At 50.2% G+C, this 26,093-nt stretch overlaps 2 protein-coding genes across 3 annotated transcripts in view; both read left to right on the top strand.

The window, feature by feature from the left end:
• The window catches only part of NUP133 (nucleoporin 133), a 59,421-nt gene extending 54,768 nt beyond the window's left edge, over positions 1 to 4,653 (top strand). The window contains exon 26 of the mRNA XM_059170520.1: positions 899 to 4,653. Within this exon, the coding sequence (XP_059026503.1) occupies positions 899 to 1,035 (137 nt within the window). The 3' untranslated portion in view covers positions 1,036 to 4,653. The remainder of the gene's footprint in view (positions 1 to 898) is intronic.
• A 3,626-nt stretch (positions 4,654 to 8,279) lies between these two features.
• On the top strand, positions 8,280 to 11,130 carry ACTA1 (actin alpha 1, skeletal muscle). Of its 2 annotated transcripts, none has more exons than XM_059170518.1 (7): positions 8,280 to 8,405; positions 9,230 to 9,370; positions 9,479 to 9,803; positions 9,914 to 10,075; positions 10,170 to 10,361; positions 10,465 to 10,646; positions 10,729 to 11,130. In XM_059170518.1, exons 2-7 carry the CDS (start codon positions 9,242 to 9,244, stop codon positions 10,870 to 10,872), a joined length of 1,134 nt encoding a protein of 377 aa, XP_059026501.1. In that variant the 5' UTR covers positions 8,280 to 8,405; positions 9,230 to 9,241; the 3' UTR covers positions 10,873 to 11,130. The 2 variants fall into 2 exon arrangements, with proteins under 2 accessions (XP_059026501.1, XP_059026502.1); XM_059170519.1 differs by having other exon boundaries at positions 8,286 to 8,387.
• The last annotated feature ends 14,963 nt before the right edge of the window (positions 11,131 to 26,093 follow it).

Genomic DNA, 26,093 nt, shown 5'->3' with positions numbered 1-26,093 from the left:
TCTCTGCCTGCCTCTCTGCCTCCTTGTGATTTTCTTGTGATTTCTTGTGATTTCTGTCTGTCAAATAAATAAATAAATCTTTAAAAAATAATAATAATAATTAAGTACAAAAAATAGTACTAGGCACTTTGAGAGTATTGGGAAAAAAGCCTCAGTATATGATTTTGAGAACCTTATGCTAATATGACAAATTATAAAATATTGTATTATTAATTGAAAAATTTTTTCCCATATTCTTTATCAAATGAGAAGATTGTATATACCTTTTTGTAACTACACAGATCCTAATTCCAACAGTTCCATTTCATCAGTGCTCATTGGCTTTCTAGCTTTACAGAGGTCTAATGAAGAAATAATTCTTCACCTATCTCATTTCAGACTATAATATATTTGAGACACTGGAGCTAGCTTTCATAATACTATACTACTAAATTATTTCCCTGTATGTAATTGGGTATATATTTAATATATATAATTGTTGAAGTACTTGAATATATAATTAGATATTATGTATTTGTTTGAAATTAATGTAAGTTGGAATATGTAGTTGTTTGAAATACTTGTTTTCAGGTGATTATTAGTTAAAAACTTCCACATTGAAGAAATGACTTAAGCTGTGTAGAAAATGAAAGTATTTCAAGTCTTACTAAAAACTTTGATCAGATTGGTGTTTTGACCACTAGGGGGAAAAATACTCCAGCAGCCTCTTCAAAGTAAGAATGGCATGCTATAGACCTACAAGCATGTTTGACAGTGGAAGGAATTTAGAGCAGAGTATTTCCCAATAGTGGAGTGACATTATATTTTAAATAGAAGCGCAGGTGTTATCATTAATCATCTTCATTCATTTGGGAGTTTTATGAAAATTAAAAAGGACTTTCTGTGTTTGTGTTTATAGGCATTCAGCTCAGTGAGTACCTGCCAGAGGTGAGAGACCTCCTGCAAGCAGACCAGCTCGGAAGCCTGAAGTCTAATCCTTACTTTGAGTTTGTTTTGAAAGCAAACTATGAATATTATGTTATGGGGCAAATGTAACTTTTTCTAAAAATGGTCACTGTTTCTGAAAATGTGTGGAAGCATATCCTTATAAAAATCTTAGGCCTTAAACATCTAAAAATTTGTACAGTTTTATAACACGTATTGCTAAATTTTGTATACTTTATTTGAAAGCTGCTACAAAACAGCTGTAAGACTGACTGTAGTTTTGGTTTTTTTGTTACAAGATATTTTCTCTCCTCCTTTTTCCATCTAAAATGTAGCACTTGTTATTTCTGTGCTTGCTACCCTTCCTTTCTCTTCTTATCTGTTGGGGGTTCTGGAATTCTTACTTGGTTCTGGCTACTTGTATGCACAAAGCACTTCTCGGCCTCAATTTCTGTAACTCTGAACATGACCAGAGTGCACGGATTGTCTCTGAAATGGCTGTGACTCTGCACTGAAGAGATCTGGAGTATTGATGTCTGTTTTGGTTGGGGCTAGTGGGCAATATGTAGTAAGGTAGATGTCAGATTTGCTGACTTGGTGTAGGACTAAAAGACTAAACAAGGAGTAAGTTATGTGAGCTTAAGAACAGATTAGTTCATTGGGAAAATATTAAATATTTCTACACAAATAATTGAGTATTAATGAGAGGAATAAGACCCGTAAGTGTTTTCTAGCCCATCTATAAGTTACCATGTAATTAGTTTATAGTATTAGTGTTGGTTACAGTCTTCCAGTATGGAGATTCCATTAGCTTTGTGTATTTTCAAGGTGATTTACACTGAATTCCAGCTTTACCACAGTCTAACGAGTGTAAAGCATGTGTTATGCTAGAAGCCATTAAGGTTTTCTTAATATGGCATCTGATTTCCTGAAAAGTAGTGATTCCCAAAGCTTCATTGTTCTGACCAGTGTCATCACTCAGTTTTTAATCAGCTTTAAATAAAGACTAGAGATTGGACAGGGAGGTGCTGGCATATTCAGATTCTGGCCCAGTTGAATGCTCACTAAACAACTTGCTCCGACAGCTGAAAAGGTCAGAAGTTAAATATGGTGAAGAGAGGCCAGTTCCTGGTTTCATGGAGTACAGCCGTCTGTGTCCTCTTCCTTCTAGCTTCACCTCCAGCCTTTGAACACATTGTCAAGAAGAGGTTAATGGAGCTCATTACATTAATAACAGAGGAAAGACACTAGCAGCCTTGTCTTCTTCTTTTTGTAGCTTGTGTGCGGGGACGGCATCAGGGTCCAGGTTAGGAACCTATTGAAGGGTGCTAAGGGAAGTTAGGAAGAACTTGTCAGATGGCAGGTAAGAAATTGCCAAAATTCTCTTCTTACAGGACAAGGCTTTGGTTTTCTATTGGCATTAACAGTTCTTAGCTGTATGATCCTTGAATGTAATAATGTGCTATGGGGACACAGCATTGTGCCCCCTTCAACGTGCTGCCACAAATCTAATAATTCCTAGTGTGACAGGAAGGCCAGTCTGAGAGTCACCCTGGCCCCGTCGATGGTATGATTTTGCATTACTGCTGTCACGGTGTAATGCATAGTCGTCTTATTTCGAGGGAGGGGAAGGCTCGGTCTTCCAGCTCTGTCTTGTCGTCAGTAGCCTAGCACTAAAATGGCTGGATTTTTCAAAATTAGTAAGTAAAATTAAGGCCTAAGATTTTGAATAATTTTTCTAAATTAAAATTTTACAACATAGTCTTTCCCAAAGAATTGATTTTTATATAAATTGAGTAATGGATAAAGACACATTTTAAAAGTGAGCATGTTTTCTAAGGAAAGAGAAATTCTACTGACTTGGGAAAGTTTTTTTTTCCACTTCTGTCTTTGCTTTTCTCAAAGTCACAGCTTGCAGCCTTGATTAAATGAAACGATAACATGTTTTTGAAAGTGAGCAGCCAGCTTTGTGTGCTGGTATGTTTTAAGATTTTGTGAATATGAAGTGCCTGGGTAGCTTAGTCTGTTAAGTGTCTGCCTTTGGCTCAGGTCATGATCTCAGGTCATGGGATCGAGTTCCGCATTGGGCTCTCTGCTCAGTGGGGAGTCTGCTTCTCCCTCTCCCCCTGCTTGTGCTCTGTCTCTCTCTCAAATGAATTAAAAAAAAAAAAATCATGAATGTGTCAAGGATGAAGGCAGAACTGGAGATACGTGTAAGAGACTTGCTGAAACCCCAGTGAAGTAAAAGACTACTAATACCCTCCAATGTAAGGATTTCGTTTTTGAAGAAAACTTCAAAACTTTTACTTTGGGGTTTGAATCAGAATCTTGAAGTGTATCACCCACTAGGCACACAAGGCCACATTTCTCCTTTGAGGCCGGACTGCTTTCTCTAGAAGCAGGAATGGAAGGAAAGCCACACCATAATGTCATTGGACTCACTTCTTAATCTGTTGTAATCCACATACTTGCACATGTTGAGGCTGATAACTACAGAAATATTAACGTGGTCCCACCTGTGTATTCCTGGACCTTTAATTTGGAGAATGGCTGAAGAGAAAATAGTATTTCTATGTAAAAATCCCCTCATTAAATACCAAAATACAATTTAAAAAATAGTTTTGTATAATCCTAACAATTTTTAAAAAGATTTTTATTTGAGAGAGAGTGTGAGGAGGGGGAAGAGCAGAGGGACAAGCAGACTCCCCACTGAGCAGGGAGCCGGACACACACCCAAGGCTCAGTCCCAGGCCCCTGAAATCATGATCTGAGCTGAAGGCAGATGCTTTACCAACTGAGCCACCCAGGGGCCCTCATTAATTCTTAAAAAACAAACAAGCAAAACAGGAAAATGTGAAATCTATTTTTTAAAAAAGTACACGGGGGGGGGCACCTGGTGGCTCAGTGGGTTAAAGCCTCTGCCTTCGGCTCAGGTCATCATCTCAGGGTCGTGGGATCGAGCCCCACATCGGGCTCTCTGCTCATCAGGGACCCTGCTTCCTCCTCTCTCTGCCTGCTTCTCTGCCTACTTGTGATCTCTCTGTCACATAAATGAATAAAATTAAAAAAAAAAAAAAAGTATATGGAATTGCACCAGCCAGAAATAGTTTCACTTACCAGTTTGAACTGGCTGGTTCAGTTGAAAGAGCAGGCAACTCTTGATCTCAGAGTCGTGAGTTCAAGCCCCACGTTGGGTGTAGAGATTACTTAAATGAACTTTTAAAAAGTAAAATGTATCTTGGACAGTTTGGCACTGGGCATTCTGTGTATTCCATAACTTAGTGTATACTGTGACCATCTCCTAAATCCATTGTTTCCCAGGCTTTTCCTCACGGTCATTCCTGAGTACTCTTCTTAGATAGCTTTGTCCTAATCACTCCATCCCCCCATACCCCGCACCGGGAAAGTTTAATACTACAGTTATACTGTCTATTGTTTTATGTGCTGTGCCTTTGGAGGCCACAGATCATTGTAATATCTAAGATATTTTTCACACCTCCACAAAAAAAGAATCCCCCCTCTTCAAAAATACATGTCTTCACAATTCTTCGAGACACAACTCAGTGACTGCAGGACAGTTTACTACATGGCTGTGCCGTGCTTTATTTAACGTTTCTCTGCCTTCTAGCCATCTGAACACTTGGGTTAATGGTTTTGGGTTGGGTTGGGGTTTTTTTTACTTTACTTTTGCTGTTTTAGATAATACTAGAATAAATCTTTGTGCCAAAATCTGTGCGCACCCCAAATTCCTGTAAAATTACATGACTCTTCCTGCTCAGTTGGTGATGATGTTGACACATTTAGCAAACAGTTCTAATAATGTCGGATGTCCTTTGCCCCCTTGTCTACCACCTACCCCTCACCCCCTTCAAACACTCGGGAAAGATACTGAGCTATTGAGTGTTTATCCCCGAGGCACTTACCTAGTTTTAATCTCCAAGTCAGTGTTAAGGAGTGCGTAGTATCATCAGTTGAGAATATGGAGTCTTTCTTGAAGTGAGCCTTTGTGCTTTTAACAACATGAGAGCATATGAAGTGTTTTATGAATTCATATTTGAGATTTTTTTGAGAGAGAGAGAATGGGGGGCGGGGAGCAGAGAGTAAGGGAGAAGCAGACATATGACAGTCGGGGTGGGGGGGAGGATACCCCCGGAAATACTTCACTGCAGAGTTGGTGCAAGCTTTTGACCCACTGATTATTCTGGATATTAGGAGGTGGTGGGGTGAGGGGCAGAGCTGAGGGCTCCAGTGGAATCATTAGGTCAGTACAGATGGCCAAGGCAGAAGCCATGACTTCATTGCAGGACGTCTTTGGCCTCTCGGAAAAGAACCCTTGAAGAACTGTTATGTTTCCAGAACCAAGCCAAGTGCTGGGGAGGATTAAAGGAAAGAGAAAGCTGTTTCCGCCCTGCTCTGACTACTAGTGAGAGTCGCCCAAGCCCCGGCTCTGGGACCTGGGAGTGGTCTAGCTCATTGAGCCTTACTTTCCTGATTCTGAAAACTGAATGACTATTACCTATCTTATTTACCTCCGAATAGTTAGAAGCTTATATGCTTTTAACAATATGAAAGCATATAAAGTGTTTTATGAATTCATATTTGAGATTTTTTTGAGAGAGAGAGAGAATGGGGGGACTGGGAGCAGAGGGAGAAGGAGAAGCAGACTCCCCACCCAGCAGGACCCCCAGACTGTGACCTGAGTTGAGGGCAAACAGTCAACAGACGGAGCCAGCCAGGCACCCCGAATTCATATTTGAAACAAGAGGAAATGACAGAAGGCTTAGACTCAGCGAGAGTGGGACATACAGATTTGTGAGGTGCTCGGGGCGTAGGGCTGCGGAGAAGGGAGCTGTGAACCCACAGCTCAGTAGCAGCACGGCCCGTCAGGTGCCAATGAGCAGAGCTGCACCTGAGACCTTAGAAGGAGGCTCTCCCTCAGGCATACCCTACATGGCTGAGCTTGACTTAGTTCTCAGAGGGGTATGCAGGCGGTTACCCGCATATCGGGTGAGAGCGAAGCACTGGTGTGTTCCCCAAAAGTGTACATGTATGGAGACAGTTTTCCACTCGCCTGTGACTCGCCCGTGACGTCTAGTCCTAGGCCAATGAGAATTCAACAAGACCAGAATGGGACTGGGTGGCCCCACAGTGACCTGTCAGAGATTATTTAAACAGCTCCACCCCAGGGGCAGAAAGCAAATGTCTGGCCAGGTGTCCTCAGCACCAGCACCACCAGCAGCAGCACCCCACCCCCCTCGTCCCCCCGAAAGGTTTGCTGGACTCAGTCTCTTCCCTCCTGAGCATTTTCTTCGTAGCTTTGTGTGCTTGAAGCTCATGAACTCTGGGATGAGCAAGCTTGCTAGAGAAGAGAGAAGAACTGCACTGAGCACGAATTTTGGAAAATACAACTCCACTCCCCTTTAAAATACCAAGTTCTTAGATATTCCTATTTCAGGCCAAAATTTAAGCTTTTCCGTTTATATTGTACCTATAGTGCATTTGCCAGTTTATTTTTTTCTAGCGTCCTCACTACCCACTGACAGCGGGACCTGAGGTTTTCAAAATGACACGTAGTTCTGTCACTCACTCATTCTCTAAGATAATGGAAAAAGCTAAATAGGAAACCGCAGTAGCTTTTAGCTGACCCTTGGCATCCACTGCGTAAGCCCCGTCCTAACCAAACTATTGTTTAATTGACTGACGGTTTTAGGAAGAGCTGCCATGATGTGCCCTCCAGGGGAGGGTTCCATGTGCTTTTCTGTCCCTCCTCCAGAGAAGCCACACCTGTCCCAGTTGCCGAGTTCCACTACCAAATGTGAACTGCAACTATTTCGGGAGCACTAAAGCACATCAGAAAAATGAACCATTCCATTCTAACTTGTCCCATGTCACTGATGTACGCCCTCAAAGCACGTCACTGAGTTCATCACCAAAAACTGTGTCTCCCTGTGGCTTTCACAGCAGGCTTAGGACTGCGTTCCCACCCCACTCCACCCCACCCCCCACCAAAAAAAGAGAAAATGTGAGACCGGCACCAACTGGATGACCTCCTCTGACCCTTACTCTCCCTTACCATAAGTAGATCCAAATCCTTCTAGAAAATTTGAAAGGCATATCCCCATATATCAGTGGTATAAATAGAACCTCTTCAGCGGCCTCTGGTAGATGGTGACTCTCCAAGGTGGACCAGGAGGCCGCGGGGCCTTGGCAAGGCATCATCTTCTAAATATAAAGATGAGTTTGTTCAGCCTTTGCAGAAGGAAAAATCGCTACCCATCCTAGAGTGCAATGTCCTTGTCCTTCTTACTGGGAGGGAGGTCGAGCAAGGTTTCACTTAGGGCGCTTCACCCATTCCACCACCAGGTCCTGTCTTGTGACCCTGGCCTTTCAGTTCCAGGACAGGGACACTCTTAGCCCCACCAAGGAGGTGGGGACTTAGGGGCTTAGCTCGGCCCACCTAACCTGGGGCAGGTTGGGGAAAGAGGACCCCCCCCCCCCAATTCCTTCACCCCCCAGGTGTGCTGCACGTCACTGAGGAGAACAGCTCCCGGTGCCCTGGCTTTGTGCCCGGCCCTGCCAGAGCCGCTGACCCGGCCTGTCCCCGGGAGCCCTGTGCCGCCTCCTCCTCTTCCCCGCCTCTCCGTCCTCTCCTCCCGCCGCCAGTTGTTTGGGCCGCGACAGCTGCTCGCCCTCCCGCTGTCGGTGGCCCTCTCCGCGGTGGGGGCAGGGGCCGACCTGGGTCAGCCCTTGAATTGGGGCCTCAGGGGTAGAGGGGGAGAATATAAAGTTCACTGGCGGGGAGGGGCTCGGGGGTCTCCTTCCTTCCGTACCTAGGACACTGGATGTGACTCCTGCCCCCATCCTCTCTGTCGCATCACTGAGACACGGCTCCCTCCTCCTTCTAGCCGCGTGTGGGGTTTTGCAGATCTGAGTAAACCCAAAGAAGGGTTGAAATGTGGGAGGCACCCTCCGCAGCGCCCGTGCGAGCAGAGCGGACGGGGTGGGGAGGCCTTTCGGACAGGTGCAGCTCCGGGAGCGCAGGCGCACACACGTACCCACTGGCGCGCGCGGTGACCCTCGCCCCACCCCATCCCCTCGGGCGGGCAACTGGGCCGGGTCGCGGGGGTGGGGGGGGGGGGGTGGCCGACCGGCCGGGGAGACGCTCCATATACGGCCCGGCCCGCGTTACCTGGGCTTGGGCCAGGCCGCTCCTTCTTTGGTCAGCGCAGGGGACCCGGACGGGGGCCCAGGCCGCGAGCCGGCTGGGGGAGGGGGCTCTAGTGCCCAACACCCAAATATGGCTCGAGAAGGGGAGCGACATTCCTGCGGGGCGGCGCGGGGGGGTGCGCCCGCGGGCTATATAAAACCTGAACGCGAGGACCAGCGGCCACCGCAGCGGACAACGCCGAGAGAAGCCTCGCTTCCCTCCCGCGGCGACCGGGGCCCGAGCCAGAGAGCAGCAGGTGTAGCCACCCGCCCAGGTAGGGCAGGAGTGGGGGAGGGGACGGGGACAGGAGAACAATAGGACAGGGGGACAAGGTGACAGGGCACCACTTAGGGGAGCCTGGAGAACTCCGAGGTAGAACCCAACCGACTCATCTGATCAGACCTAAGGCCTACTTTACGGTCTTTACAGAGGAGACACAACGCATTCAGTTTTTGGAAATGTCTCCAAATTTATCCCTAGCCCCTTTGGGCTCCGCTACCTGGCATTTAGTGTGTGCCAGGTGGATTAAAGCTTTTGCTTTAGTCATCCCGAAGGGCAATACCTCCCAACGAAGGCCTGAGCCAAAGAGCAGGAGGGGCCCCTATTCTCTCTGGGTTGGCCATCAGGCTTTTGAAAAGGTGCCTCTGTTCAGAGCCCGGAATGTCAGACGGGTCCGGAATAGGGCAGTCCGCCTTTGGGTGGAGCACCAAAGCCCCTCCCACAGGCAAGTCCTTGCACCCGCACACCTGCCCAGCTAGCAGGTACCCCCAGCCTTAACCTTCCAGGTGAGGCTGCGCCTGGCTCTTGCCGCGGGTAGCCTGCAGCGAAGGCAGGGAAGTCTCGGGGGACCCTGTGCTTGGGTTCCCGGGGTGGAGAAATTCTCGGCGCGACGACCCTGTGCCCCTCTCCCCGTCGCATCGCAGCCCTGAGCCTGGGGAGAGAAGCCCAGGATGGGTCCCTTCGACTGCTCCCCCGGCGGGTTGCCGGCCGTTCTGGCTGGGGAGGCCCGTCCGTCCCTGGGAAGGGAGGGCTCTCGGGCCAGCTGGGCCTCCTGTGCTGACGCGCCTCGTGTCTCCCCGGCTTTCCTATCCTTTGCAGAAACCAGACACCATGTGTGACGAAGACGAGACCACCGCCCTCGTGTGCGACAATGGCTCTGGCCTGGTGAAAGCCGGCTTCGCCGGCGACGACGCCCCTAGGGCCGTGTTCCCTTCCATCGTGGGCCGCCCTCGCCACCAGGTCAGGCTGCTGCTCGGCGGAGGGAGCCGGGCCGGGGACCTCGGTGGAGCCGGGCCCTGTGCCACTCTGACCCCGCGGTAACGTGGGCGTGGTGTCTCCGCTCCGCAGGGCGTCATGGTGGGTATGGGTCAGAAAGATTCCTATGTGGGCGACGAGGCTCAGAGCAAGAGAGGTATCCTGACCCTGAAGTACCCCATCGAGCACGGCATCATCACCAATTGGGACGACATGGAGAAGATCTGGCACCACACCTTCTACAATGAGCTCCGAGTGGCCCCTGAGGAGCACCCCACCCTGCTCACCGAGGCCCCCCTCAACCCCAAAGCCAACCGCGAGAAGATGACCCAGATAATGTTTGAGACCTTCAACGTGCCCGCCATGTACGTGGCCATCCAGGCCGTGCTGTCCCTCTACGCGTCCGGCCGTACCACCGGTGAGTGCGCGCGGCCCCGGCCCCCACCCCCACCCCCGCCCGCCCGGCCCGCGCCGGCCGAGGGGCTCGCGCTCACTGCCCGCCTTGTGCCCGCCCTGCCTCCCGCGCAGGCATCGTGCTCGACTCTGGCGACGGCGTCACCCACAACGTGCCCATCTATGAGGGCTACGCCCTGCCGCACGCCATCATGCGCCTGGACCTGGCCGGTCGCGACCTCACTGACTACCTGATGAAGATCCTCACTGAGCGTGGCTACTCCTTCGTGACCACAGGTGCGCGGCGCTCGGGGCACCTGGGGCGGGCGGGGTGGCGCTCGGCCCCGGAGCCCTGCGCTGAGGGCTCCTCTCCTGCCGCTGCCCCCCACAGCTGAGCGCGAGATCGTGCGCGACATCAAGGAGAAGCTGTGCTACGTGGCCCTGGACTTCGAGAACGAGATGGCGACGGCCGCCTCCTCCTCCTCCCTGGAGAAGAGCTATGAGCTGCCCGACGGGCAGGTCATCACCATCGGGAACGAGCGCTTCCGCTGCCCGGAGACGCTCTTCCAGCCCTCCTTCATCGGTGAGTCCTGCTCGCTGGCCTCCGCGGGAGTCCCGGGGCCCCGCCCGCGCCCCCGCCCCCGGGTCGCGCCCCGCCGGCTCACGCTCCTCCCTGCGGCCCCCAGGCATGGAGTCGGCGGGCATCCATGAGACCACCTACAACAGCATAATGAAGTGCGACATTGACATCAGGAAGGACCTGTACGCCAACAACGTCATGTCGGGGGGCACTACCATGTACCCCGGTATCGCTGACCGCATGCAGAAGGAGATCACGGCGCTGGCCCCCAGCACCATGAAGATCAAGGTGGGCGGCGGCCCGCGCCCCCTGCCCGCGCGTGGGCTCAGGGCTGCGGGGTTCAGCCCCTGACGCGCTCCCTGTCTTACAGATCATCGCCCCGCCTGAGCGCAAGTACTCGGTGTGGATCGGCGGCTCCATCCTGGCCTCGCTGTCCACCTTCCAGCAGATGTGGATCACCAAGCAGGAGTACGACGAGGCCGGGCCCTCCATCGTCCACCGCAAATGCTTCTAGACCCCATTCCGCCAACAGCGCTCGAATTCTCCTCAGGACGACAAATCTGCTCAGGTTGCAGGTGGCTGACCTCGAGTCACCGCGCAGCGACTTCGTCTCTAACAACTGCAGTTGCTGCCGCCGCAACGCGACACAATGTTTATAACGTGTACATACATTAACTTATTTACCTCATTTTGTTATTTTTAAAACGAAGCCCTGTGGAGGGAAATGGAAAACTTGAAGCATTAAACTCAGCCATTCTGTCTGTTGCGCAAAGCTTTTTGTTGTGTTTATTTGCCATGGGAGAGAAGTGGCGGGGGACGCGGAAGGGAAAGAGGCCCCCCCATCTTCCCGTGTCGCAAGTGTCACTGGTGTCACTTTTCACAATATTCCCAGTGAGTGCGCTCCTTGCCACAACATTAGTTAAGTCTCCCCCCCCCCTCCCCCCGATCAGGACAATTTCCAAACTGGCAGGCCCATTAAAGTCCCGACCTGGCCCCCTGGTGTGTGTTGAGGACCCTCCCCCTCTGCAGGGCGCTGCCCAGAGCAGCCGGCTCTGGATGGGCCGCGGGCGGGTGGCTCCGGCCCGCCCCAGGCATCGGGCGCTGTCCACGGTGCTGGCGCGCGCGAGCCGCTCCGCCTACGGCGCTGGGCGTTCCCTTAAAGGAAACTGGCGTCCCCCTCCCGAATCTCGAGACCTAACTGAAAGGGTTGTGTTCTGCATTTAATGATCCGGTTTTCGTTTGTAAGTGAAGACAGTCACTTCTCTTCCAGACCGGGGAGTCCTTTGCTTCATGCCAAGGTGATGGTGGTATAAAAATCAGGGTGGGGTGGGGAGGAGCCACGCCCGGAGGTGGGAGGAGGGTGAGGAAGGGGGGCGAACTAGCGGTCCAGCAAGGACAGTACACACTGGGCATACACGGACCCCGAGGGCAGCCCAGCAAGGAGGGGTCTGCAGGGAGTGGAGCTGAGACTGGCCGTGGAAGAAGAGAGGTAAACAAGGGAGGAGGAACACAACCCTCTCCTTCCTGCCACTGGCCATGTTCTAAAGGCACAAAATACACTAATGCGGGTGCAATTTCTTTGGGAGAGCACAGTACCTACTTGTTGATAAACCAGCTTAATGTTTTCTAGTGGGGGTTACCAAGGACAGTGGTACCTAAATAAAGTAGATTCTGACTCAAAGAAGGTAATGAAGCTTTTTGGAAGATAAGTTTGTAAGTAGAATTAACAATATGCAGTGTTATAAGCCACATAGCCATAGGTTTATTCATTCTCTCCTTTTATGGCCTACTTAAATGTTTCTGAAGTCTTTGAGGACTCTAAGACTGCGTTTCTGAAGACTTTGAGGACTCTGCCAAACCCAGATATCAAAAAAATCAGTAATCCAGTAGAATTTAAAATTTTAATAAAACAAGTCTATGATGTATGCCCCACGAAGGGTGGATAAACATTAAAAATTAGCTAAGTTCTAGTCTCTTGGAGGAATCTAGGTTTTACTGATAATGACAGGTATGCATACGCATATTTGAGCAAACCAAACCCATGTACACACAGACTGAATAATTCATGCAGCCAGCAGCCCGGAAAAATGTCAGTTACATGAGTTAGTTGCCATATTAAGCGTTTTTTAACCAAAACCCAAAATCACTTAATAAAGGTTTCAGTAAGGTATGTAAGGAGATAATGGCCCATTTCTCCTGTGATCATAATCAGTGCATGACTCATGGTCATTTAGAACTCGCAGAAATTTTCAATATAATCTAGTAGCCTTTCCTGCTGCATTACCTTTAATACTGCTCTTCTACAGAAAAAAAAATGTGCAAATATTATTAATTGTGTGGTTTCACTGGGAATGTGCCATGTCTGAAAATTATCTTCCTTACTGAGACTTCTCTAAAAACAACAACACATCATACATTTTATTAGTGTTCTGTTAGTTTTCCTGCTTTCCTATTAGGTTACGATGATAGATATTTGGTGAATTGTATTTCCTATATTTGTCCTGAAGAAGGATGTTGACTGTGGTGTAGTAAATAATGAGTCTTTTGAAAATGCATATCTAGAGCATATACAAATTGTTTGTGGTGGGTGAAGGGAGAAATACTGAGTCCAATAGATGTAAGAGTATTTGTAGTAATAAGAATCAAGAAGTCCCTGTGTGGAGTGGATAATGTTACATCTTCTCCCCCAACTGAACAGCCATCTCAGAGAATCAGTTTTTGGAGCAGAGAGAATTGAAAACAACAAAAAACTTCCCGCACCCACTGCTTATGGTGTGTTTCCTTAGACTTGGCAGTGGGACTTATCAGGGATCTTATTTCCTTCTCACAAGAGCTTGTGTAGTTGCCACCAATTTGTTTTCACTAAATCTATATTACCAGTGTTCAGTTGAAGAAAGAAGGAATAGACAAGAACATGAGAAGAGAGAATGTGCCAGGATTAAAAAGTTTTAAGGTTAAGTGGCAGAAAGGAAAGGATCCAAGACCACAGTACACCTTAGGCTCTGTCATTTAAACCTCTGGAAGTTTGAATTGGACCATGGAATATCAGGGTCCTTCCCAGCTGACCCATTACCCCAGATGTGGTAGAACCCACAAAAGATAAATGAAATATTTTGCTGCCCACCTACCATGTGCAAGAGGTACAGAGAAGGCTGAGATATGGTCCCATCCTTAAGAGTTTGGTGCCACGATCCCCAATATCACTGGACACTTAAGCCTTGACTCTGATTACTGCAAAGCCTATGGGAGCGCCTGGATGCAGGGCCCTCTCTGCACCATGAACCGTCAGATGCTGTGGATACAGCATTGTAGCCTGTTCAGCCACTTGCCACTGGGAGGCTGGCTTCCCTCCCATTGTTTTCTGACAAGGCTGGATGGGTTCCAAATATTGGCTCTCATGGGGAAACACAAACTTCATTGTGCTCAAGAAGGTCTGCCCTGCCTCTGGTGTTGGGGACTACCTCTTACCAGGTAGTACCTCAGCTGCAAGGACAGGAGGTAGAAATAGGCTCATCCCACAGACCAGTACTGCCATGTGGGCATTTATGTGATCAGCTTACCTACCTGGCTGCCTCCTTCTCTTCTTTGTCTCATTTCTGTCACTTTTGTCTCCTTACTGCCCTGTACTGTCCTTTGGAAGGCATCAATTTCAGCACCTTTGATATGTCATCGTTCTTTTGAGTAATTACCATAAGCTGATGATACATGCCTCAGCTGCAGCTCTCAGAAAGAAGCAGAGAACATCTGGCCTTGATGGCACTGTTTGGGGTAGGCATCACAGGACTCTGGGCCACCTGTTTCCTTGTCACCCACAACCAGAGCCAGCTCCCAAGCCGCCAAGGGCTGCAACTTCCAAAGGTGGTTTAGGAAGGCAAAGGCAGCTGGAAGCTAGTCAGATGTGAATGAGGAACATGCGGGGGCTTCACAAGGGTGGTCCTGTCACATAGGAAGCTGGAGGACCTGTCTCTGGATGTAGGAGCCCCGAGCCCTCTGATTGGCCCTGTCCCTCTTATCAGTTTCTTAATGGCTTTCCCAATAATGAAGTTTCTGAGGGCTATATGTGAGTGAGTAAAAGGCAGATTGCAGAAGGTGCTAAGATAACCTTGGTGGTACTCATGTGTCGGTAATATCAGGATTGCCTTTGTATGATAATGATTGGTGATTCCTAAACCTCATCAGTGTGCAGAGCTGCTGGCCACCAGAGCTGGCCTTGGGAATGGCAGATTCTCTACATGATGGGCCAAGGGGCAGCCATAACACCCTTGGATCCTTATCTTTCCACATTTTGACTTATTTTCTTCATGGCACTTGTACTAGGATCCTGTGGTTGCTATAACATATTGCCGCAAAATAGGTGCTTTGAAACAACAGGAGTTAACTTTTTCACGGTTCTGGGGGCTACAAGTTCAAGATCAAGGTGGTGGTGGGATTGGTATGCTTTGAGGCCTCTCTCCTTGACTTATAGACAGCCATCTTCTCCCTGTGTCTTCACTTCATATTCTCCCTTTCCATGTCTGGGTCCAAATTTCCTCCCTACATGATATACCCAGTGTACTCAAGCTCATAGAGGAAGAAAGTAAGAGGCTGGTTGCCAGAGGCTGGGAGGAGGAAGAGAGAGGAGTTAGTATTTAATGGGCACAGAGTTCTGGAGCTGAATGGTGGTGACAGTTGCATGATAAAATGAATGAACTTAATGCCACAGAACAGATGGTTAGAATTACAAATTTTATGTTAGGTATATTTTACTACAATTTTAAGAAAAGGTAAGCACACAAAAAAGTGCTCAATATTTTTAGTCGTTAGAGGCAGATGAAATAAAAAAAAAATCAGATGCTACTATACACTTACTATAACAGCTAAAATGAAAAAGATTGACAATCCCAGATGTTGACAAGCGTGTGAAGAAACTAGAATTTTCATATTCTGAGTGGGAATGCAAAATGGTACCATCTCTTTGGAAAATATTTGGAAGTTTCTTATAAAACTAAACATACACCTGCTCTAATAACTGATATAATTCTATTGCTAGGAATTTAGCCACAACAATTAAAAACATATATTCACCAAAGGACTTGTACAAGTATGCTAATAGCAGCTTTATTCATAATAGTAAAAAATAGAGACAGCTGGGTGCCTGGGTGGCTCAGTGGGTTTGGCCTCTGACTCTTGACGTCAACCCAAGTCTTTTTGTTTTTTTACACATTTTTTTTTATTAAGATTTTATTTATTTTTTTTGACAGACAGAGATCACAAGTAGGCAGAAAGGCAGGCAGAGAGAGAGGAGGAAGCAGGCTCTCCGCAGAGCAGAGAGCCTGATGCGGGGCTCAATCCCAGGACCCTGGCATCATGGCCTGAGCTGAAGGCAGAGGCTTTAACCCACTGAGACACCCAAATACCCCTCAGCCCAAGTCTTGATTTCAGGGTCGTGAGTTCAAGCCTCATGTTGGGCTTCATGCTGGGCATGGAGCTTACTTAAAAAAGAAAAATAAAACCAGAAACAACTAGAAACAGTTCAGGTATTCATCATAGAAAAACAGACAAGCTGTGTGTAGTCATATAATGGACTACTATTCAGCAATAGAAAGGAAAAAACTTTAGGTACACACAACATGAATGTATTTCAAAAACATGCTGAGTGAAAAAAATTTACACAGAAGCCTATATATGTAATATTCTGTTTACAGATATTAGAGAGCAAGCAAACCTAGTCTGTGATATAGAAAAAACCAGAACAATGGTTGTTTCTGGGGAGTGGGGTAGAGATTTGAGAACTTTCTGGGGTGATGGAAATGTTCTATATTTTGATAAATGTAAATTGTGTCAAACAGATCAAGTTCAGTGAGCATACAATTAAGATCTGTGTGTTTCATTCAATGTACAACTTTAATCAAAAGAAAAAATGGCAAGCCATAATAGAATATCAGGAGTTTTTTTTTAAAGTAATATCCATGCCCAACACAGGGCTCAAACTCATGACCCTGAGATCAAGAGTCACATTCTAGGTCACCTTGGTGTGCAGTCGGTTAAGTGACTGACTCTTGATTTTGGTTCAGGTTGTGACCTCAGGGCTGTGATATCAGGATTGAGATCTCAGGGTCATGAGATCGAGTCCTATGTCAGGCTCCATGCTCAGTGTGGAGTCTGCTTGACAGTCTCTCTGCCCGTCCCTTCTGTGCATTTGCATTCTCTCTCTCTGAAATAAATGAATGAATCTTAGGGAGGGAGTCACATGCTCTACTGACTGAACCAGTCAGGTGCCCCAGAATATCATATATGTTCTACACTAAAAAATTTTCAACACTTTTCATTTTAGGGGGTTTATCTGAATTGCATAGTGGGTAGTTCCTCTAATTGATCATCCAATCTACTAATTCGTCCTTTTACTTAATCTATCATTAAGCTCTTTTATGGACTTTTAAGTTTCTGTTATTAATTTTTTTCCCTTACGGAAATTTTTATATATTCTGTTTTGTTCTTTTCCAAATCAAAAAGATCATGTTTTTATACTTTCTGTTTCCAATGGATATTTGTTAGCTTTTCTCTTACTTCCTTAATAAAGCATCCAAAGGTATTGTGATTTTTTTTAAAAGGTTTTATTTATTTAAGAGAGAATGAGAGAGAGATGAAGTACAAGCAGTGGGGAGGGGTAGAGAGAGAGAGAGAGAGAGCAGGCTCCCTGAGGAGAAAGGAGCCTGACCTTGCTCCCAGGATCCCAGGATCAGGACCTGAGCAAAAGGCAGATGCTTAGATGCCCCTGTATCCAAAGGTGTGTGTGTGTGTGTGTGTGTGTGTTAAACAACATGGATGTAATAATCCCAGTAACTGGAGTCTTGGAGTCTGTTTCTGTTACCTGTTGTTCGGGATCTTATTCATACCACCTTGTTTCCATGTGTTTCCTTGTTGACGGTGTCATGTTCACTGTCCTTGAAGAATGCTTGTAGACTTGGAAACCTAGAATACAAGTGCCTCTCTTCAGAAAGGATCTGCATTTGCTTCCGCCAAGGATCTCCTAGGATACAGCTCTTCTGAAATGATGATAAAAGTCACTGCCTGGTGGTCCCAGGTGATACAAACCGGGACAACAGATACACATGAGGACTCAGCTGTGTTCAGTTTCTTGGGAACCTGCCCCCTCGCCAACACCGCCACCACGTGCTCGGTGTCAAGGCGACTTACCTTTCAGAGGCTGGCGAGGCCGTGTGCGGTGGGGTTTACTTCTGGTTCACACCTTCCCTCGTCTCCTGCGGGGTAGCCCTTCAGCTTCACAGAGGAAGGCCCCAAGCTTTACAAAGCTGTTAAATCTCCAGTGCCAGGTAAGCTAAATAAGCAAACGCTCTCATTGCAAGAGCTGCTCCCAGAATTGCCACACTTCTGGCTTCCCTCAAATTTTGGCCTAATTTCCTAGTATCTTGTCAACTCTTCAGTGCCTGCTAAGATTTTTAAAATTCTTTATCTGGCTTTTTTAAAAAGTTGTTTGCAACAGGAGTGTTGATTCTGAGAATTTAGCCTGCCATATTCTCTAAAAATGGAACTCCACGGCTCTTCCTTCTCAGGCTTGGCTTTGGCCACCGATGGAAAACGGCACAAATCTCATAGGCAGCCTTCAGGAATTTTGCCCCCAATTCTGCTGCCTTATTTTAAAGCTGTTGTTTTTTCTCTGGGTCTAAAAATGCTCTGGGTCTGGAATATTCCCCAGGCTGACAGGGTACCAGCTGGGAGGCCAGGGTGCCCTGAGCCCTTGCGGTCCAATGCTAACGTGCCATGTGTCGACAGGGATCAGCTGAAGCATGAAAAAAAAATGAAGGGCAAAAGAGACAAAGGGCCTGGGTCAAAGTCAACACAACAGCTGCTGCAAGTGGGTTGATAGGTAATTTTTTTCTGCCTTTTTAATACTTCAATATTTGTTCCAACTTTATTTTTCTTCAAGAAATGTGTATTATGTTACTATCAAAAATAGTCAAGTGAAAAATGGGGGGAAAAAAGAAAAAAAAACAGAAGAGAAGAGGTCCAACAGTCCTGATGGTATTTTCAGCAGCAAGGATGAGTTTGGACAGATGCGCTCGCAAGCCAGCTCCTGAGACAGAGGGAAGAGCTGGTTGCAAGCCAGCTCCTGAGACAGAGGGAAGAGCTGGTTTGGGCCGGGCAGGGAATCCGAGGACGGCTGTGTCATGTGTGATCCCCAGGTGGCACCGCTGAAAGGAGCTCCACTCGCTCCTTTCTTTTTTCTGCTCTGAGCTCCAGAGCTGTCCTGGGTGAACTTGGCAGAGACTGTGTTCTGGTCCCGGCCCCATATCTAGTCCGAGGGGGAAGAGCCGCCCATGGCCGTTGGCCCCTCATTCCGCTGCCGGCTATGATTCTGCCTTAGTCACACATGGGCTAGAAAGGAGAGGCTGTTCTGAATGACTCGGGAGCGGGACGAGCTGGTGAGCTGGGAGAAGGCAGAGTGTCTCCAACGCCCAGCTTCCCTGCAAATTCCTCAGAGCCCTGTCACAATTGGCCCTTCCTAAACCAGAGTGCTCAAAATCCACCCCCTACACAGAATTGTGAAGATCTCTCCTACTCCAGGCACCGAGAGGTAAGCTAGACAATCACTTGACTGTACTGGAACTTCTTCAGTTAATGCTTAAAAGGGGGCCTTGTGTGCTCCACATCTATCTCTGGCAGGTTCTCTGGACCTGGATTTTCCTCTGCTTCCTGTCTCAGACTTTCAGGGCCCAGAGCGGAGCAGGCTGGTGGAGGGCTGGGTCGCGGTCAGGTCCCAGGTAGGACCTGCGCTCTGACCCCCAGGGACACTGAAGCTGAACCCGCCTGCTCGAGTGCCAGGAACCTGAAAGCCGGGATCTTGGCCCCTCTGAGACTGAAGGGGCTTCACCTGGAAAAACACACCCAGGCCCGGGCTCAGGGAGGGTGCTGTTCTCCCCGAGGGCTCTCCCTCTTCCTTCCCTGCCCCCTGGGCGACTCCTTGCCGCACCCTCAGCCCGGCCCTGTGCTGAGCAGCTGTACTTTTTCCAAAGGGCAATCTGGATGCTGTGAGGCAAACAGATTTGTTCCAGGCCACGGGAGAATACAGGGTCATGGTTCACAGCCAGGGGAGTATCCTTTTCCTCCACCCGGCTTTCTGGTTGTCCAAGGACACAGGCATGGGGGCTGTCCTTTAAGTCTGAGAAGTCAAGACTTCCAAATTCTGGTCCTGACTGTTCTTCTGCTCATTTTCTAAAAGGATCCAGAACTTTGGGACTCCCCTGTTGCTTGCTTTTTGCACACCCACCCGTCAGCAGTTAACTTGCTGATTTATTCAACATACATTTACTGAGCACTTACTATGGGCCCAGCCCTGTGCCAGGAGGTAAGGTGGTGAGCCAAAGGCTCAGGGTCTCAGCCCTCAGGGTGCTCACAGTATCAGGGGGAGGGGGATGCAGAAGGAGGCACACCAGGCTTGAGCAGACCCTCCATTGCAGAGGATATATTTTTTCTTTAATCTAAGAGTGATGGAAACCTATTGAACCATTTTAGACAGAAAGAGAGACAGAGCGAACCTGGCATCACCAGACACAGGAGGAAAGCTCTCGGGCCTCTGACTCAGCCTCTGATTCACATTAGGATGCTCGCTGAAACCGGGGAGTTAGTGAGCTGTGGCGGGAGTGGGACATGCTGTGGTGGATGTGGGACACAGGGCAGACTGGCACCTGGATAAGGAGCTGCAGGAGGGGAGGGAGGAACGGACTTGGTGCCAGAGATGTGTCCTGGGCCCTGAGCCAGGAGTGCCTGGGCCTCTAGGATGGGGGTGCAGCCCAGGGCCCTGAGATGGGGGTGGGGCCTGGGCCTCTAAGATGGGGTATGGCCTGGGCTACCTTTCCGCATCCTGTCAGTCTGCTCCCATCTTGGAGCTGGCAGGGAGGAGCATCAGAACTGGAGGGTTCCAGGAAGACCAGGAAGACCACAGGAGAATGAGAGTTTGTGCTATTTTGGCGTTTCCTCCTATCTCAAGCACGAATGCAGGGGAATCTTAAAGACTAAATGAGCCTTGGGGGAACCTGCCTCAAATAGCACTGCTTTATCCACGTCTGCGGAGGACCTGTGCTCCTGGAGCTGGGAAGGGGCGGAGAGAAGGGAAGAGGGAGGGGGGAGGGGGAGGAGCAAGGTAGGAACAGGGGTAGGGGGAAGAGGAGGAGAGGGAGGAAGAAGCTTGGGAAAGAGGAGAGGGGATGGGGCAGAGGCGGAGCAGGGGAGGGGAGAGAGGTGGAGAGGGGAGGGGATGTGGGGGGGAGGCCCGCAGCTGTCCCCCCCACCCCCCACCGCCTGCCACACGGTGAGTCACCGCGCCAGCTCCCAGCGCCTGCCTCTATTTTTATATCGGAGCCTGCTCATATCTGACTCGTTAAATAAGCCTCGCAGCTGGTGAGGGGGATCTGGTGGCTGAGGATGAGGCCGAGGGATCGCTGGGCATCTGAATAGGAATTATAAAGCGATCCCTGCCTCTTACCAGGAGATCTTCGCCTTTTCAATAAGCAGGCGCCGGAGCCCTGGCTGCGCCGGGAGGGGAGGCTGCGCCGGGCCTCAGGCAGCCACGCTGCTAACGATCCCGGGATCCAGCGGAGGCCACCGAACTGCAGCCTGGGCTTTGGTGCCAGGGGGTGGCGGCAGCTGCGGGAGGGGCTTGGGAAGCTGTGCTCAAAGGCCCTTGATGGTGGGGCCGGCCGAATAGAGCTTCTCAACGGAGAGCGGTAGGCGGCCGCCCTCCCCGGGCTGGAGCCACCAGCAGCCGGTCAGGGACAAACGCAGGAGACGGAGGCTGGCCAGCAGATGGGGGCTGCGATTCTACGAGCCCGGTCACCTTGTGCACATCATTCCGTTTCTCTGCACCTCCATCTCCTCATCTGTGGAAAGTCTTGCAGAGTTGGGGGATGACCGCAAAGGGACCGGAGAACCCAGTGTCACTGTCCACTGTGTGGAGGGGGAGGCCGGCAGGCTCAGGCCTGAGAAGAGCTCCACTCCCCAGCGCCTTCTAGACAATGTGTGCTGCCTTTTCTTTGATTTGCCATGGGAACACCAGGCCTTTCTGGGCTCGCTGGCAGGGGTCAAGGGCAAGAGGTGCTCTGCTGCGGGTCTTTGAGCCTCCCTGGATTATCTTCCACTTGGATAATCTCCAGGAGGAGAGCCATTGAGCAACCTGGGCCCTGCCTCCTGAAGTTAACTTGTTTGCATCAACTCATGGGGGAGGGGGATATTGATTATGTTAATCCTGGTGCTTCCGAGGTGCTGAGAGGAGACTTAGCATTTACTCTTGCCCGGTGAGCTGGGCCACTCATTCTTCTTGCCATGCTTTGCCAGGGTGGACAGCCAGCAAGCACGCGTGCCCTTGTATCCCCAGGATCCCAGCTCCTAGGCCTCATGGAGAAGAGGCAGGAGCGTTTCTGGTCTCTCCATGGAAAGAATCCTCACATTCAGGGCAAGATCCTGGTGACTCAAGGCCCCAGGACCTGCCTGTGCATGGAGGCTGGGGATCAGACAGGCTCAGCCCCTCACCCCAGCACAGCTCCGAGTGCCCTGGGGCCATGCCTGCAGGAGCAGGTGCTCCCAACCACTGGCACAGAACTCTCCTCTCTGGGGCCCCCTAGTTCAGACAGCTGTCCTCTCTTTCATGCACTTGGTCTGACCCTAGAAGGAAGTAGAGGGACACTGACAAGTGGTCTGGGATTTTTTTCCCCTCTTGCACTAGTAAGCCTAGTTTTAAACTCAAACTTTAAAGCCAAGAGGGGCTCTCATAGGCCCCGAGGGAAAGACAAGAGGATCCAGATCCTGCTGGGAAAGCACAGGGGGCCAGCCAGGCTTGGTGCATGTGCTGTCTTCCCCCGCCCCACCCTCCCCATCCCCTACCCATCTGAACACTGTGGCAGGAGCTGAGGGCCCCATTCTCCCGGACATTGACTCTGGTGCCTGGCTTTCCCATGTGCTCAAACCCCTCCCCCCCACTCCAAGACCTGTACCTTTCCTGACAGGTATGGCTGGGACACTCCTCCCCCCCTCCCCGCCCCCAAAGTGGCCTCAAAGCCTACACAGTTTCTTCCACCAGGGCTGGCTCAGTGAGAGTCTCTGCCCTTCATGAACGGCAGAGAGGGCATCTTCTTTTGTGGCCAAGGAGCAGCCTGTTCAGGAGGAAAGCGAGAAGTGTTCCCACTTTGCAGGTTAGTAAGCCAAGGCTTCGAGTTGATCGCGGAGTCCCAGGCATCAGGAAGCCTGTGTCTCTAACCTGTTACTCTCCTGCTGCCCATTCCCCGAATCCCTGAGGAGCGTGGTGGTGGTCATGGTGGAGAAGTCAAGGGCAGCCCTGGAAACGCAGAGCTGTCGGGCCTTTTTGGGGGAAGATGGATAAAAGAGGGCATCTCTCTTTTGGATCCTTTCAGTCAGAGTCAGCACGGAGGACAAAACCCATCGACATCCTTAAGCCAGTCTGGAACTCATCCATCCTAGCGGCCTGCGCTCACTCTGCCCGCCTGACTTTCCATTGCGGGGGCCGCCCCATGTCCTCTGGGAGCTGGAGCAGTGGGGAGGGTGTGGGGAGAGAACAGGCTTTCCGGGCCTGGCGCACTAACTGCTCACCCCGCATGCCTGCCATCCGCCCCCTCTCCGGGGCTCTTGTCTTCTCAGTATAGGGCGCTTCTGGACACCAGGCGGGGCCTCCAGCTCTGTGGCTGGAGGGAGGGTGAGGCCAGTGGGGACAGGCTGGGGCAGGTGTCAGCTCACTCCCTCTCCTTGCATGGCCACAGCCTGTGGCCTGCCTTCTGATTTGTGTGTATTATTAGGTCGCAGGGACTTGGGCGGCCGTGGGGGAGCTGTAGAGGGTGGGACGCCATCCAGCCGGCAGAGGGAATTATCCTTGAACCTGAGCTGGGTTGGGGGTCCTCCAGCGCGGCTGGGAGAGCAGGCCACCCCTCCCCCAGGGGGCTGAAGAAGTGCCTTGTGTACATTATCAGTGCCTTTTCTTGCTGTGCTCCCACAGGCCCCAGGGCGCACCCCCCCACCCCTGCCATGCCTCCCCAACCAGTCCAGAATTAACTGAGCTGTAGGTTGATAGAGGCTTCCTGGCCTTTTCTCCCCAGTAACATATGGGCATGTTTACTAGGGCAGTTAATGTCAAGACAGCAGAGTTAATTTTGGAAATTAGGACCACACTGCCCTGGAGATGGAGGCGGAGCCCCCTGGCAGGGCGCTAGCACCCCCAGGCCCCCACCCAGGGCCCTGAGCAGCCGAGCTCTGGGAGGGAGGAAGGCAACCATGTTCGCTTTTGGCCCCAGCCCCCAAAGGATATGACAAGGGCTGATGGCAGCAGGGAGGCTGAGCAGCTTTGCCAGAGGACGGGAAGTGACAGGTGTCTTTATGCTGTGGGAGAAGAGGACAGGAGCCCCTCTCACTGGCTGCCATCAGCCAGAGACAGAAGCCACCCTCTGCCTCTGCAGGGGCTCACGGCCCAGGCTGGCCTGGTGTGCAGCTCCGGTTTGATTTCCTCCCTCCTTTCCTTCCTTCCTTCCTTCCTTCCTTCCTTCCTTCCTTCCTTCCTTCCGTATTTTACTCCTTCCTTCCATCCTTTCTCTCTTGACAAAGAGCTTCATTAACCTTTGTCTCAAACTTCATTCCCAGGCTTCTTCAGCATAGTGAGCTGCACAGAATGGCTTGTACATAAATAAAAACAGAAAACGGCTGCCGTGCCCAAGAAGCTTGGGCTTAAAAATACTAGAAAAATAGATTTTAACAGCTCCCTGAGCAAAAGTCTGAGCAGTAGTCACAGTACAAACTAGCAGCTCCCAGGAACTCCTCTGTTTTATCTTCTTCAATTAGCAATAATCACGCCTCGGATAAACCTGTTTTATCTTCTTCAGAAGTGGACGCAATTGCTTTCACCTGGTCCTCGGAAGCCCTCATGGAAAATTCTCTGCAGGACCTGGAACTGCATCTCCTCCGCTCAGAGCCTTGGTTAGAATATACCCGGGGAGCAGGTCACGGGTGGCGGGGTCCTGAGAAGCTGCAGGAGAAGGCACGTCTGCTGAGCTGGGGGGATCGTTAAGATGGGGACCCTTGGCCTGGACCCCTTTGCCCCTGTAGAGTACACAGGCGTGGGCTGCTCTCCCCCACCCCAGGGCCCCATCTGCCGCTCTCACTGTACGCCTGACAGCCTCTAGGGGCGCCCTCCTCCTCCTGGCCTGTGCCACCTCTTTGCTTTGGGCGGGATTGTCCGGGTTCTCCCGGCTTCACCCAGGGACAGTCCCTCTGTGACTCAGTGCTCCCATCTTGGACCTTATCGTCCACATCTGTGAAACAAGGGGCAGAACCCTCACCTCCAGGGTCCCTCTTGGCCCAGAAGCTCTGAAATCCTGCCTTTCGGTCACTGTTTATAGCTCTGGGACAGGCTGGGCTCCTGAATGCCATCTTGGCCTGAGGCTGTCCTGACAGAGCCTCGGCTGCCTCCCTGCAGAAGCTTTGTGTCCTCCCTGGCCTGCGGGGCCCCCACCTCTGGAGTAAGCTCATGCAGGGCTTCCCTGGTCTCCAGGATGTCCCCCAGACAGCAGAGGGGCTCCGGTGTCAGGCCAGTCTGGGCCCTGTGGGGGAAAAAAATCCAACTGTGAAAACTCCCCTCACACAGACGAGGTGGGGGACGGTAAGCAGAGGGGAAGGTAAAGTCCTCAGACTGAGCTATGCCCATGAACTAGGGTCGGGGTCGGGGGCAGTGGCAGGACCTCTGCCTGGTGGAGATGGCCCAGGCAGAGCTTTTCAAGGTGAGCCCTCTGGTGCTCAGCTCAGAAATGGGACAGCTCTCTGTTTCTGCACGTCCGAGTCCAGTCAGCCATGCACAAGGAGGCTCCTTTGCTTTTGTGTCCGGGAATCTTCCAGGCAACTGTCAAAGCAGATCTGAAACCAGCCTCGGTGGGCCCAGTGCAGGCCAGGGTGGTGGACCTGAGCAGAGGGGCGAGGCGGTGAGTGTTTGAGAACGTGGCGCCAGAGCTGGCTGGCCTCGCACAGACTTGGCCTGACAATGATGTCAGAAGGAAGGCTTCATAATACTTTTGCTGCCCTTGGAGATGTTTCTGGAAAAAGGAAGAGTGATATATGTGTTTATGGAATGCCCTTCAGATTTGTGTTGTTGTTGTTGTTGTTGTTTTCTTTTATAAACACTTCCTTTGGAAAATATTTCGATGTACACAAAAGTTGCAGCAGAAGAACATAGAGCTTCTTTCTGTATATCCTGTGTCTAGTCCCTCTGTTGTTCCTGTCTTCATACCCTGGGCACAGTGGCCATGGTAAGGAACCAGGCTTGCTGCGTCACTATTACATAAATTCCAGAGGTTATCTGGGTTTTGGCTGTTTTCCCACGAATGCCCCCTCTCTGTCCCAAGACCCCATGGGGGCACCATGCTGCATCCGTGTTCATTTTCTTGTTCTCATCATCACAGTTTCTCAAGTCCTCTCTGTTTTTGTTTTGTTTTGTTTTGTTTTTCATGAGCTTGACAGTTTTGAGGAGTACTGCTCAGGGATTTTGGAGAAGGTCTCTCAATTTGGATTTCTCTCATCTTTTTCTCATGATCAGACCAGGGTTGTGGGTTTTCGGAAAGAACATCAAAGAGGCCAAGCGCCCTTCTCATCACATCATATAGAAGGTCACATGAGATGGCATGTCTCCCTGGGTGGCATCTGTCCTTATCATAAGGCTAAGGGGGTGTCTGCCAGGTTTCTCCAGCCTAA

Source organism: Mustela lutreola, chromosome 4, assembly GCF_030435805.1.
Source record: "Mustela lutreola isolate mMusLut2 chromosome 4, mMusLut2.pri, whole genome shotgun sequence".
Taxonomy (NCBI): Eukaryota; Metazoa; Chordata; class Mammalia; order Carnivora; family Mustelidae; genus Mustela; species Mustela lutreola.
Note: the sequence above shows the minus strand (reverse complement) of the source record. Positions and strands in the feature narration are given on the sequence as shown.

Bases quoted from the DNA above. Each gene is read 5' to 3' on its own strand.
- ACTA1 (XM_059170518.1), top strand. From the start codon at position 9,242: ATGTGTGACGAAGACGAGACCACCGCCCTCGTGTGCGACAATGGCTCT. The intron at 9,804-9,913 runs GTGAGTGCGCGC...CCTCCCGCGCAG, and splicing joins CGCGTCCGGCCGTACCACCG to GCATCGTGCTCGACTCTGGC. The intron at 10,076-10,169 runs GTGCGCGGCGCT...TGCCCCCCACAG, and splicing joins CTACTCCTTCGTGACCACAG to CTGAGCGCGAGATCGTGCGC.